Source organism: Vanessa atalanta, chromosome 26 (genome assembly GCF_905147765.1).
Source record: "Vanessa atalanta chromosome 26, ilVanAtal1.2, whole genome shotgun sequence".
Classification (NCBI taxonomy): domain Eukaryota; kingdom Metazoa; phylum Arthropoda; class Insecta; order Lepidoptera; family Nymphalidae; genus Vanessa; species Vanessa atalanta.
The window spans coordinates 2071198-2086784 of NC_061896.1; the positions used below are offsets into that span (position 1 = coordinate 2071198).

At 29.9% G+C, this 15587-nt stretch overlaps 3 protein-coding genes across 14 annotated transcripts in view; 1 reads left to right on the forward strand and 2 right to left on the reverse strand.

Annotated features, from left to right (window-relative positions):
* The window catches only part of LOC125074076, a 77715-nt gene extending 72597 nt beyond the window's left edge, over nt 1–5118 (reverse strand). For 4 of the 11 annotated variants that reach the window (XM_047685313.1, XM_047685310.1, XM_047685314.1 and 1 more), the window contains exon 1: nt 4912–5118. The gene's annotated coding sequence lies outside the window, so the exon portion shown is untranslated. The remainder of the gene's footprint in view (nt 1–4911) is intronic. The other 7 variants (XR_007120086.1, XR_007120087.1, XM_047685312.1 and 4 more) reach the window with 5 other exon arrangements.
* A 2828-nt stretch (nt 5119–7946) lies between these two features.
* LOC125074015 (DNA polymerase epsilon subunit 3) lies at nt 7947–8498 on the forward strand. Its single transcript, XM_047685182.1, has one exon. It carries the CDS (start codon nt 8039–8041, stop codon nt 8396–8398), a length of 360 nt encoding a protein of 119 aa, XP_047541138.1. The 5' UTR covers nt 7947–8038; the 3' UTR covers nt 8399–8498.
* Nucleotides 8499–11497: 2999 nt separating this feature from the next.
* LOC125073935 (mitogen-activated protein kinase kinase kinase kinase 5) overlaps nt 11498–15587 on the reverse strand; it is a 42751-nt gene continuing 38661 nt past the window's right edge. For both annotated transcript variants that reach the window (XM_047685051.1, XM_047685050.1), the window contains 4 exons: nt 15259–15377; nt 14859–14988; nt 14375–14501; nt 11498–13776 (listed from right to left, as the gene is read on the reverse strand). In XM_047685051.1, the coding sequence (XP_047541007.1) occupies nt 13677–13776; nt 14375–14501; nt 14859–14988; nt 15259–15377 (476 nt within the window). In that variant the 3' untranslated portion in view covers nt 11498–13676. The remainder of the gene's footprint in view (nt 13777–14374; nt 14502–14858; nt 14989–15258; nt 15378–15587) is intronic.

Consider the following 15587-nt stretch of genomic DNA (forward strand, 5'->3'; position numbering starts at 1 on the left):
TTTCTTTTTTAATATACCGAGTACTAGCGGGTTCTTTCTTTCACCCTATAGCTCCAGCTGTGCCATCTAAATGCAAAATATATTTTGAGGGACATTTTTAAAAACTAAGTTCTCCTTACCTCTAAACTCCATAGTTCTCAATGGAAATAAATTCTCACATAGAATCTCATTAATTTCATTGTTCGTTAGTTATTAGCGATGATATCATGACCTCAATGACTCAATGGTTATCGTATACGGACTCCTAATTAGCATGTTCGATTATCGTATACAGTAATACATAAATTAAATTAGAAAACAATGATTAATTATTACAAAAATACTTTTGCACTGTGGTATACTAACTGACATTTTTACTCTGTGGCAATCCGATTTAGCAGACTAATTGGAACTCGCTTAATTGTTATAGGTAGTTTTATTTCACACAATTTAAGCCATTGGAGTTTTAACTTTAATTATTCGTATACAGTCCATGGTTGTATTGATTCATTTCGTTACTGTAATTTTGTCACGATTAAATCAAGTCAAAAAGAAAATATCCGAGTGCGCCTGGATATTGTGATGAACTTATTTAACGCCCTCAGAAATAACATAACTTTAGCTGTAGTTTTTACAGCATTATATACATAGGTTTATACAGCTACAGTTCTCAAGGCCGATGGTACTGCGCCTGAACGCTTTCAGGCCCAACTAATCATGAGTGAGAGGTTATAGAGTGCACATAATGGTGGGCACACACTTGTGCAGTACAATATCTCGGACGCAATTAGCTAGACTCCGTAGAGACTGACCGATGTAAACGGTCAGAGGGTTATCAGTTTTTTTTTTTTTTATAAACAAGACTTTCGTATTTAATACGATGACTTAATCAACTCTTCATTGTGGCTGAGATAAGTTAAATGTCAATATTGTTATTTTTACTCAAACTATTTGAGACGTGCTTTTTAAACCACTTTAAATAAAACTTTTTAAATTAAAATTTTATAAATTAGAACCACTGCTAGAAAATTAAATTTCACAAAAAAGTTATACGCGTAGATTTTTCAATAAGTTGATATTTTAAAAATCGAACTCATTCCAAATTGGACGTTCCAAATTAATTTATAATAAACAAAACAACAAACGGATATTTTTTGAATCGCTTCCAGTCAAAACATCAGCAAGCCGACCAATGACTCAACCATATATAAAATGACTCAACTATTCATACATTTATTTCTACACACAGGTACTGTCATTATTAAATAATACATTTCTCTTTCATTTTGTAAGAAAAAAGGGAGCTTCGTTTCATTGTTAGAAATCTTCGTGGGAAAGCGTTTTACGTGTAAGTAGGTCAAGTTGTCATATCTTACTACACTTTGCCCGGGACTTTCCTATTCGATCGATTCGAAATGTTTTAAGTGTTCAATACTACAGATAAATAATAATTTTAAGTGGTATAAGCTAATTTTACATCGAAAAATTCGTGAGAAAGCGTTTCTAGATATTTTTAAAAATCGAATTTAAATACAAGATGTCTTTCCAAATAAAAGAAATATAAAAACATACGAATATTTTTTTAAATATTTTAACATGAAAAAAAAAAAGTTTTTGAATTCTTTGCCAATGGCATAATAATGTTATGCGTTTTCCGTAAATAAAAAATGCGGTTTACATTTTGCGATATGAAATGATTTGAAACAGTTCATTTAAAAATGTGTAGGTGGATATTATTTGTGTAATATAAATTAAATAATAATAACCTTAGAAATAAAGTACTTAAACTAACAGACTTTCATGTTCATTCTACTTTGACAATACATATAGATAGATTACTATACCATTTTATTTATTTTTCTGTTAATTATTTTTTGTTTTATGTCTAAATATTTTAGACGTAATGTCAAATTTAGGGGAATACTATCCAAAGTCATTATTGTATTTTGTGTACTGATAACTACTTGGTAGTGCTCGGCCCTATATTCATATAAGCCCGTCTTCGGTACCACCCACAGCTCATATGTACCGCCAAATGGCAACACATAGTATTATTATGATCCAGTTTTAAAGGTGAGTGAGCCAGTGTAATTACAGGCGCAAGACTTTTCTTAATTTCCGAGGTTAGTGACGATATAAAGGATGGTTAATATTTCTTACATGTGCCATTGTCTATGGATGGTAGTGCTCACGTATCAGTTAGTCAATTTACTATTCTGCAAACCTAAAATAAATTTTAAAAAACTCAGACATTCTACTCAAACTGGCTTTATAATCTTAGTCAATAAAAGAAGTCACTCGTACAATATAACTTGTTCACACTCAAAGTACTCTTTGAAAGTGAAGGGTGGGTTTTAAAGGCATACCCATTGACCTCATATGTATCCACGAGGTCGAATTTCATCAGAAGCAATTACATTTTTTGTTTAATGATTTTTAATCGTTATGTCAATGTTGGGTGTGAATAGGGCTGTCACTTGAATAAATTATTTATTCATTGAATTGTCCGTTACTTATTGGCGGCGCAATGAAATAAGGGCTTAATATATATACATTAGATTAAAGTTTCAACCAGGCTAGGCTACTACTCCCTTAGCGCATAATAGGCATGTCTTTAGACCACTAATTAATGAAAAATTAATAATCCATTATTTAAACAGGACTATTTCGTCCATTAGACATTATTATACTGATCATTCTATAAAGATACATTTAGAAATTTAGTCTAGAAATGACAATTTAAATCATTGCTCAAAAACTATATTTTTGGTCCTTCCAAACATTTGGAAATTTATTTTAATTTATTGATTTCGAAATTCGAAACAGTTAAATTCTTTATCAATTTCTTAAATCAATATTTTTGTACAAATACATAACATCATTGAATGTAATAACAATTCAAACGTAACGTGATCACTTAAGAAACATTTAAAATTAATTTAAATATATTAATTTATTAGATAATTATTAACTGACAGCCCTATAAATACTCAGTAAGAATCCTGTTTTACCTGTTTCGGTGACATACGAGCTCTCTTGTAACTGGGATATGGAAACAAAATGTTTTAATACTATATTATATATGCCTTCAAAACATATTAGATTTTTTCAATATAAATTTTTCCAGACTTCTGTTCACGTCATATTCACAAAAATAACATCTGTGCCCTCTGTTCGAAAATAAAAAAAGATAACCGAACATTCAATTTTTTTGCCGCTATAATTTAAATACGCATTTAAGTACGCAATCTTTTTTTTATCTGTATTCAATACTTGTAAATTTGGCACGTAACATTGATACAAATTTATTTTTAGATCATCGATATTTTTATTGAAAGGAATCCCTTTTTCCGTCTTATGGCATTTGATACTGCGGTTTAAGCCCACAAAAATACCGTCAGAAGAGAAAACTTCCTTGAAAGGCGTGAGTAAAGTTTCATAAATCGAATCTGATAACTTGTAACGCGTAATGTTTCAAGACGAAACGTTTCTGATCCGAAGATATTTTACGTCTGTCTTATCCATTTATAAGACAGACGTCGAATGCGTTTTTTTATATATTATTAACCTATAGGTATTTATATAATAAATAATATACCCTTTACCGCAATCGATATAATAGTCGTTTGTCATCCGCCATATTGGATATCTAATGACCCCTTTTACCATTTGAGCTTTCAATGTATTTTCTCTAAAGATATATTAATATAATTTCTAATATTTTATTGTGTAATATTTTTTTTAAATTTTCATATTTATTGTATATTATACGTAAACAATTTACTTTTAATTTAAATTTTATTAATAAGTGCTTGTTGTAACTTTGTGTGTAACTCTTTACCTCTGTGTACATAATTGTTAAATTTTTCATAAAATACCGATTACCGTAATAATCGTTAAAATGTTTTTTGTCGTTTTTTTTTACCATAAAATAATATTTTTACGGTAAAAAATAGTTAGCGGTAAAATAATGGACGTTTAACACTTAGCCTAATTCCTTTTCGACAGGGGTACCAGTTATTAACAAAAATAGATAAACTCTCTTTAATTATAGGTAGCGTAACTCTTTATTATGTTTTTTTTTATGAGCGTCTTCCTTATTTCGGACTTCCTAGATGAGACAAAAATTTGACAGGCAGTCAACCCGTCGCTCCGTAATTTGAAAATAATAATTTAAAATCTGCCATAACCAAATATATATTTTTTAAAAGAGAGAAAACATTACTATTGGTAAATTCCCTCTTTATTTTCTATTTTGATAATTGGTGCTCCCTTAAATTGTCGCCTTGGCGCAGCCGAGGACAAATGCAGAATATTGTTTAAAAAAAAATATTACAAAACTACCGCAGTAAAAAATCTTTTTTTGAATAATTATTACAAATATTAATCTAATTTATTAATAAAAAAGATAGTTAAATCTTATCTCATTACACATTTAATTAACGAAGGTATAAGAAAAATTAAATTAAGGAATAATTATTATATCATTTATCAACACTAAATATTTATGCATTAACTAATTTTAATTAAATGTTTTTTAAATCGAATCATAATAGTTTTTTTTTCTATACGTTTAATAACATGTCTGGAAAATAGCTTTATCATCCACAATTACAAATTGAAATAATTAAAATGTAAATAAAGTGTATTAACATCACAATTCACAATCATGCGTAAAGGAATTTTAGTAGAATTCACTTGAATTAAATTTTCACGTCCGATTATCGACATAAATTTTACGAGTAACATAATGATAACGCATTTACATAAATACTGATTGAAAAACACATATTAATTTACATATTTGTTTACGGGGACGTTACTATGGGTTACTTTTTATAACATTCAATGTGTTAAATTTGTACACATTGAATCGTTTTTACTCATTTATTAAGTTTGCTAATACGTATACATTTATTTATAAAATCTTACCTCACTTAACGTCCAAAACACGAATCACTAACAATTATCGCAACACGAGTTTCAATAAACCAAAACCTTTTCTTTAAATCAAAACAAATTTAAACCACAGATATTATACTAGATCGCGTATTTTATGTTAAGACTTTGTACTATTAGTCATGTTTTCGAAAAAAAAACACCACAATAACACAACGTCAAATTTATGACAGGATCGATAAAACGCGCGCAATAACGTCCTCTCCCTACGCAACTTGTGCCGCACTGACATAAGTACATAACTTAAGTTCAAAATGGCGCGGTTGTTGAGTTTGCGCAATGTAAAGACTGCTTCACAGCTGTGAATATTAAAACCTTAATTTATTTCATTATGTGAATATTTAAAAGATGCGATATGCTCCGAGCAGTATGATGTTTTACTAATTTCACGATCTCGTTAAATTAAACCGTTATTACGTTTCATAAGCACGATCAAAATTTGTTTTTTTCTGATTAGCAGGTCAGTGACCTATTTTTATAGTAAAAAGATATATTTTATGAAATAAAAATATGTATTATTCATTACAGAGTACGGTATTAAAAAAAATACAGTAAATTATTGGTTACAATAACATTCAAATGGATTATTTATATATAGTAGTTAGCAAATAGGATTTTTAAGGATTTATAATTATTATGTATAATCTTCATTTATTATCTGATTGGAATAACGTTGGAACTTTTGCCGTAGATATTTTTACTTCAAAGTAAAGTAAAGTAATCTAACAGCATGTAAATTTCCCGCCGCTGGACTGAGGTCTCCTCTCCCTTTAAGGAGAAGATAGCTGTTCCATCACGCTAATCCAACGCAGGTTACATTGGAATATAAATACATATTAGGCACATGGAAGTTCAGTAGTGCTTGCCTGGGTTTTAATCTACAATAATCAGATGCACGCGTTTTACCCACTGGGTCAACTCGGCTATTTAGAATAAATTAAATGTTTATCATATATAAAGAAAAATTTAAATTTTATTAATTTAATAAAAATAAACTTAAAATACAGATGTGAATAAATAAAGTCTAAAAGTAGGTAGTAGCTACAGTTTGTGTAACCTAATTATTCAAGGGACATAACGACCACTGCTGCCACAGCTAAAATACGAAATACTTGTCGTTGATGTTTCGAACCTCGTCCAGTTCCGCGGTCAATTTGAAGGTAAAGTCAAATTGGCATCTAATAAGCTTGGTGCTCAGCAAGGCAAGACGGTGCTGCACGTCGACCCATCGCCTAAAACTGTACAAGTCGTTAATTCGGCCGCAAATGGAGTACTGCTCTCACCTCTGGCCGGAAGCTGCCCAGTACCAGTTTCTTCCATTTTACCGTATTCAACACAGAGTGGCTCGAATTAACGACGATCGAGCCCTTTCTAGCCTACTTCATCCTTTGGCTTTGCATAGATGTGTTGGACACTCTGCATCTTCTACGGCATTTTTCATGGGGAATTTTCCGAGAAATTGTTTGGATTAATCCCGGCTGCTGAATCTCCTTACGAAATCGTGTCAAAATACGAAGTTCCATCCGAACCACCTAGATGTCTCAAAAATGAACAACAGCAATTTCAGAAAAAAGGTACATTTCTTAAAGACCGCCAACGCAGCTGCAAGGCCCTCGTTGTTGAAGATGTCCATGGGAGGTGGTCGCTTACCATCGGGGGATCCTGAGGTGAGGTTCCTACAGCTCGTTTGCCACCCATATGATAAAAAAAACTTAAGTTTCGTAGTTTGCAGCATACATTTGACGGTATTTTCTTGTCATCCTTCCGAAAAACATTAAAAATTAAGTATTTATTTATCCTTAACTTTAGCTTATTTTTACTTTTTATTTATTTTTTAAGTTTAGTATTGTTTGTGTTTTTGTTTATCGTCATGTAAAAGTGCTTTGTCTAGAAATTCTTATCATTTCATTTTCATTATATTAACAAAAAATTGGAATCGAAGAGCTACAAACACAAAATAATCTATGTTTTTAAAAGCACATTTTAAGAAAAAAAGTTTTAATAGTAAAATAATGTTGACATTTTTTTACTATGAAAACTTTTAAAGGACATAATATATAGAGTCGGTAACAAGAAGGTATGAACTCAGAAACTCATGGGTCTCAAATTACGATTTCCTATTAAAAAACGCCAAAAATTTCGAGAATATCTAGAATCTAATTTTCTAAAGAATAACAAGAGAGAGACGTGGCAACACAAGTATTGTACATAAGAAAAAGTGATTGATTACTTGATAGTCATTCTCATCATCTGTGTGACGAAAAGAGATATAATTTGATTTGATATAATCACGGAAGTGTTTCCCATGTAGTCGTACAATATCGCATAAAATTATAAACTTCTTATATTACAACGAATCCAATGAAAACATAGCGAGGAAATTAGTGAAGAGGGCACAAACAGGGGCAAAGACATTATAGGTTACAACCCTAAATGTGTTGATCCATAATTTGTTATATTACCTAGAGATGTCTCCATTCAGAAATGTCGAATATTAATAACAACTTAAAATAATAAAAACTAACAAATCAAAATGTGTAATTTGATTATTCTCGTTGGTAAAATTAAACTGTCATTTTCCCATATTATTAGCCTGTTTGAGTGTATTTTTTATTTGGTAAATAAATAAATATGGGACAACATCACATACATTGACTTACTCTGATCCCAATGTAAGTAGCTAAAGCACTTCTTTTATGGAAAATCAGATGTAACGACGGTACCACAAACACCGAGACTTAAGACAACATAGAAAAGTAATGAACTTTTTCTACATCGACTCGGCCCGAGACCCGAGACCTCGGAGTGGCGTGCCCATAAAAACCGGTGTATACACTACCCGACCACGGAGGTCGTCGTAATTTTTTTTTTTATGTGTAGGTAAAATTTCTGAAATGGTTTTCATCCTTCTCCATACTGGATGAGTTTGTTTGTAGTTTTGCCTTTACTTATATAGGAATTTAAAAAATTACAAATGTCAATGTCATAGGCAGATGGGTAGCGGATGACACTTACAATAACAAAAGTGCTTTTGGCGGTTATTAATTGTAGCATGTTGTAAATAGTTTAAACATATTTTAATAATAATTAATCATTTACAATGGCCGAAAAGTTAGAAGACCTCAATCTCCCACTAACAGTTGTTACCAGAATCGTAAAAGAGGCCTTACCGGATGGAGTTTCTATATCAAAAGAAGCGCGTACTGGTCTCGCGAAGGCGGCATCAGTTTTCGTCTTATATGTCACTTCAGCAGCTACAAATATCGTAAAAAACAATAAACGCAAGGCATTAACTGGTCAAGATGTTCTAGAAGCCATGTCAGATATAGAATTCGATAGGTTTGTGGATTCTCTACGAGACGCTTTAGAACTATACAAACAGGCTGTGTCAGCAAAGAAATTGGCTTCCGGAAAGAAGAAAGATGAAGGGGAAGACGTGGAAATGGTTGAAGATGAATGATGTGATACAAACATTGTATTTGAGTTCTTATTTTTATTGACTTATGGTGATAAAGAGTTTTGTATTTAAGGATCTAGTTAATAAATAATGTTTTTTGAAATTTTGTTTCCTTTTAAAGTAACAAATATTCGCATTAAACATTTATCAATATTAATGAACCGAGATGGTGCAGTGGTTAGAACGTGTGCATCTTAACCGATGATTTCGGGTTCAAACCAGGTAGGTTACACTTTGTGTTTATAAGTAATCTCGTGCTCGGCGGTGAAGGAAAACAACGTGTGGAAACCTGTATGTGTCTAATTTCAACCAAGTTCTGCCACATGTGCATTCCACCAACCAGCATTGGAGCAGCGTGGTGTAATATGCTCCAAACCTTCTCCCCAACGGGAAAGGAAGCCTTAGCCCAGCAGTGGGAAATTTACAGGCTACTAATGTAATGTAAAATATTAAAAAGGATTTATATATAAATCAATGTTTGTGAACAATAAGTGGCAAGCAAGGGCAAATAATATGTACCGACTTTTTAAGTAACCAACATTTATGTTATTTAAAATTTATTAGATCTTATACAAAATTACTAAAAATGATTAGTCTTTATATTTAGCCTGACCAGGTCAATCTGTATAGTATATAAATGTTAATGATGACTATATTAAGGTTTTATTTTTTAATTATTTTCATAGGACTTTTCACCTATCGTGCTATGATGTCCAAGTACAAAGAGCGGTATTTGGCATGGTAAATCTCAATAGGAATAGAATACAATGTTGTAAACTTAAATTATGACAAAAAAAATATTTGAACCAAAAATCTTGAAAGCCATTATGTCCTTAATTACTTAAAGTATGGATATTTTGTTTAAAGACCTCAGTCACCATTTGCAACTATGTCGCTCTGTTAGTTACATGTTACTTATTACATTTTTATTTTCTTAAATTTGCTTCATTACTGTCAGGAAAAGCTAGAAAACTTATACATTGCACAATAGTTAAGAAAATTTTAATATGCTGATAAATATCCTGTCTAAGTGACTCGCTCCAAACACAGTCCAGCAAAATATAATAAATGTCTTCAATTACACCACATTCGCAGCAATTAGTGTATTTGGTACATATAAATGAATCCTAGTAATAATAAGTGAAAGTTTTGATGTCTGTTACTTAATCACATAAGTGGGCCAGAATATAATAAGAACATATTGGCACTTAGGGTACATAAGACCTGTTATAAATTACAAAACAATATTTATTTAATTAACATCAGATAATACTTATTTAACAACACCAACGTAGCCAAAAAAAGGCGTCAATATAGGTTAGGTTTTATTTTTTTATTCATTTATTATTATTTATTTTTTTACATATTATAAATAAAACCTAACCTAAGCTAGATATTTTTGTAATACCGTAATATAAAGTTTGATACATTCAAAAAAAAAAAATGTCATTATTTTAAAAATAAATGGGTGAGATACATCAATTACCAGTCAAAACTATCATGTCTCACATGAGTTATTAATTATCTGCTGATTATAATTATAATAGATATAATTAAATTAAAAGACAGTCGTTTCCATAATTTACTTTATTCAGGAATAAAATTTGTTCAGAAACAATCTTGAATGTTAACATTGAAACTCGACATTCCTCTCATTGTCTATGTCTAGCTACTTATTTACAATCCAAGGATCTGAAACTACCCTCATTAACGAAAATATATACTTACGAGTCTAATAATTTCGCAAAATCTTATAATCTAATTTATATTTTTTTGATTACGAACAATTTTTAAACTTTCTTTTATTACTCAAGATTATAGAAGAATTATTGAGAAAATTGGATACTAATATCTATAGATTGTCTCACAATTTAACATTCTAATTTATGAAAAATTCTACAAATAATTAATGAAAACTAACATCAGCACACTAGCGTGAAGCTTTCGCGAGAAAAAAACTAATATCAGAAGCATTATATGCTCGTGATTGAAATATTAAATGACTTTTTCCAGACTTTGTTTTAATATAAACCTTATTTTCCGCTTAATATCGAATATATTATTTACCACAAATAGAATTAATTTTAAAATTTAGATTTTTTTCAATTGGTAATACATAACTAACCTACAAGTATTAAACTTCCCGCACTTTTATATTTTGGTGTTGCATTGCTTTTCTTAAGTCTATTATTCGAAAAACGTACTTATAATATATCTATATATATATTTATATCTATATAAACTCAAGAATTATAGTCTTACTTGGTAAAATTCTAAAAATATTTTATCACTGAATTCAAAACAGCCTTTCTCAGTCCGTTTGCCTGTTTTCATTTTTGGCAATTTAAGAGTGACTTGTGAAAAGCGATTCTAGAAAAAAAATATACTACTAGATAAATTGTGACCGACGGATCTAAATAATTAATCTATTGGTTCTGTTTACAGATACGTTAATAAGCAGATGAAGCGTACGATAACTAATTAGTTAAATGAAGCTAAAATATAATTAGCTATTCTGAGGTGCTCAAATCTGTATGTTTAGAGTTTTTCACAGATTTCTAATCATTGAATAGCAATATTCTATGTAAACTCATTGTTTTTTTTTATATACCAATCACAATAAACACACTATGCGAAAAACCTGTAGTAGGCATCCGGTAGGATTATTCAGTAATAAATCTGTCCAATGAGAAAACCTATTTTGTCCATGTTTTGTACTGGAATCATTCCTAATTTGTATGAAAAATAACTAAACAAAATTAAGAACTCTACAACCAATACCGTCTATACGTTGTAAGTTGTACAAAAAATTATAATAGCATTTTTACAATAATATCGGACTGCGAATATCCATAACTAATTTCACACTACACATTTCTTCATATTAAAAAAAAAAACAATTACATGTCATTTTTATTTCTCTATTTTGTGTATATGCTATTTGAGCGTAAAATATTCTGCCAATGTCCCGCAGATAGTAGAGAAGACACGGAGGACATGTGGCTTATATATTAAAGACGTAATTTAAATACGTTATAATTTACATAAAATCACAAATTATAATAAACGAAAGAAACCAAGGAAACGAAAAAAAAAAACAAAAACTTAAAATAAAAGTTTATTTCGGAGTATAAATAAACTGGATTATTCAAGTGTTACAGTCAATAAATAAATGGCGGTGCAAAAAATCCACTATTACCATTGTTAGTTGGATATATACATCCTTGAAGAAATAAAGAATTAAAGAAAAAAATATATGTTCAACAATGTTTTATTGCTAGACAGTGGATTTCCCTCACACAGCTTCCGTAAGAGAATGCATAAAAATAACTGGATTTGAAATTATGAAAGAACAGACTATGTCTAGAAATATAATGCCATCGGCGTTTATTTTAATCTGTATAATAATATAGACAAAAAATATAGTCATGGGCTGTATAATTGTATCTTTTAACATCCCGATATTACATCAAAAGATACCTCATAAAGCATTAGGTAAATTAATAATCTCATTAATTAAAATACACTTGATAAATAAATTTGATTGTATTTCAAAACTTTACCATGAATAATACGAAAAAAACTATAATAAAAAAAAAACAAAGACAGACAATAAATAAACAGTCCATTTTCACTCAGAAATGAGGATACCTTTAAAAAAATTAAATACATTAAAATTACAATAACTACACTATTGATATTATACAATTGACTAAAAACTAATTGGAATATTTGTAATTATTTACAAAAAAAATACATTAGTAATTCATTTAAAAAAAAAAATCTATGTTATCTACATTTTATTTATAAGGAAAATTGTCTTTTTTATATTTTGTAAAAGTTTAAGGTAACACCGAACCTCAAATCACTTAATTTGGTTACTTACACAAAGCAAGCATATTCATAACGTACTAAAATATATTATTGCTATAGAAATCAAACTGTTCAACCTATTATTTATGTATATTTAAAAAGTCTGTCTAACTTCCTATTAGTACTGTATTCACGCTAATTAATATGTATTTTAATTGAAATAAAAAACCGTTACATTTAAAATCGTTTCTTTTAATTTTATATTTAGTTTGGTTTTGTGCAAGTATAAAAGAAACTAACTGCAGCGGCTATGAATACGTTAAAGATCTTAATGAATATTATCAAATAAATGTAAATTAAAAATTAAACAATATATATTTTTTTAATTTTTTTCTGTTCTAGGTCCATCCTTTTCAGCCATTCTTAAATAATATAGAAAATAAATTTAGCCAGAAAGTTAGAAATGTTATTGTAAAATATTTGTTGAATTTTTAAATCTAACGGTTTAATCTTCCAATACGTATAGCGTAGTTACTCTACATTGACTATTGAACTCTACGCGTTTCGATAACTCGAATACCTATAAAATCATTCGCTGTATAAGTATTGCTTTCGACATCAATGAATTTAATTACTGGCAGTGCTATAAGGATTTTTATAATACTAGGTTGCCTCGCGGAATTTCTTCGATTCTAAATAATCTAAGATTAAATGAGGTCACTATATTTTATATTAGTCAGCTAATAAAATTAAGGTCATCGCTAAGATAATAATGTGATCTGTGTATTTGTTTTTAGTTTTTTTCATTTCTTTATTCAATCAGGTTACTATATTCGAAAAAATGATTCGTTTTGCTTACGAATGGTAGTAATTAAAAAGCGTCCCATTAAAAACAGTTCGTTTTTAATTTTTTAAAAGCAAAGAAACATGTATGTATGTATAGCTTAGCGACGTTGATATTTTAATATATATTAAGCTGTACTATGATACAATACTTCTATAATGGATACCTGTTAGATGTGTACCCATTTCAAAAAATCCCACAACCGATTTTGATACTCCAGTCACTCGACCAAATTATATTAATTGCAAACGAAATACAACCTAATTGTATAGGAATTACAGTTGCAAATCTATTGTCAAATCACTGTTGTTATGATCCATTCCTAACCACTATGAACCGAGATTGCGACTATGTGGTTCATGAGACATTATCAATTATAATAATTAAACGATTCTAATGCATTTGAGGTACTACAAACCACAAAATATATTTATAACTATCAGCAAATACTAGCGTGTTACAAATAATTTTCACTTTGTATAAAAAAATACGTTCGACATATTAACTAAACTGGATCATGGTGTAAATTAGACGAAATCGATGAACCAATTACAAATGAAATTATCGATAAACGTTTAATTTTTTATTACTTTCCGTTAGTATTGTGTATAAGCGAAATGCGAATTAATACGACGCTTCGTGACCAGCCAATATGTACAAATCGTTGCCGTCTTCGCCCGACAGCGTGTTGTTTTGAAGCAAATGCGATTCCAATACCACCACTCTGAAAAACATAAACAGTGTATTTTTGTCACGTTTTTATCGATCACTAATAAAAAATTGATCTCTCTATATGTTGTCATACGTTAGTGCAATAAAATATCAATTTATGAACTGCAGCGACATTTACACATTGAAACAAAAAAATAACGAACTTGAATAACGATATCAGATTATCAGATTATCAGATCAGATCGGATACACAGCAAACTTAACAGGAGGTATTTTTATTAAATTATTATTTAAGAAGTTTAAATGATCCACTTGATTAAAAGTGACCCAAATATGGTCTTCAAATCGGTCGTTTGAAATATAAGTCACTGTTAACACTGTCAATGCGCCGCTAACTCTAAGATTCCATATCTTAGACGTTATGCCTCTTGTACATTACTCAAATATAGTAAATATTATTGTTTGACGGTGGAATTCACAATTAAACCCCTTAGAGAGGCAAATATTAGTGTTTTTTTGAAACTATAATAGCTAACATTAAACATTCCAAAAATACAATGTTAATATAGAACTTCAACGTCACTGTTAAAATTGAATCGGATCACAGTGTAATTAACGCTAAAATTTCAAAATTAATAATTTTCACTTACTTATCATTTCCAAGCAGTCTGTACGCGCGAGAATGATCGGTGATTTCTTGTGTTATATCCGCATTTCTCAACGAACGGCCCTGAACGCCGTGACGATGAAATGCTAATACTGAATCGGCTAAACACACTGAACAAAAAACAAAATCAATTATAAACTTTTCTCATTAATAAATGCATTCTAAATTCAAAAAATCTGAGTTCTACTTATAGATATATCTTAATTTTAATTATAAATTCTAGTATAATCCAATGGCAGCCGGAGTAAGGATAAACAAACCTTAGAATTTATATATTGACCTTATTATATAATTATTATATAATGCATTTTCTATCTTTAAATTTACTTCCAAAGTTCCGACATCATATTAAAAAACGACATTATTCCATGAATCTACGATGAAATGATCTGATACTTGAATCAAAATTGCTTACTGGATTTGACTATTGTTTTAAGTCTGTTTTGAAACGACGCTTTGATACTCACATATACTATCAATATGGAAGTCGAATTGTATCCGCGATGGAAGTTTGTTCCGACGTCTCTCGTCGTGTCGCCTCTCGAACGTTGGAAGCACTGGGATGATATCTACTACGTTTTCATGACACACCAGCACCTGAGATTTATTTTTTTAATATAGTTATTAAAAACAGGCTAGGAAAACAAACTTCTGTAAGAAATATATATGTTTCAATTATTTTTATACAACCCTATGTTTTACATATAATTTATTTATTTTATTTTTACTTTATTAGGGAAACAAACAGTACAAGTCATTCTTAAAGCTAAAGCATAAAAATTAGCACAAATACCAGTAAAGTTTCCACTTATAACTAAAAACATAATAAGAGCAGAACAAATTAATTATGATAAATAAATGACTCACAGCATCTTTATTCAACTGATGAACGGCTCGCAATGTATGAAGCCGTTCCGGACGCGGGATCACAGTGTTCGAACCACCCGGACAGAGTTCCAATTCATCCGAATGGAACCACGTCGCTCCTAAAAATAGATTTGTGGCTCATACTTTGGATCATGGTGTAAAAAAGTAAGTGTAATTAAATAAATATAAAATATATTGTATGCGAAAGTGAGTTTGTTGTGGTTGTCTGTCCGTCACCCGTTAAAATACGAGTGAAGCTACCGTCGGAAAGCGTATTAGTATTATGTTATTTATTAATCACTATAATTTATATTGTTCTTATTTAAAGC

Bases quoted from the DNA above. Each gene is read 5' to 3' on its own strand.
- LOC125074015 (XM_047685182.1), top strand. From the start codon at position 8,039: ATGGCCGAAAAGTTAGAAGACCTCAATCTCCCACTAACAGTTGTTACC.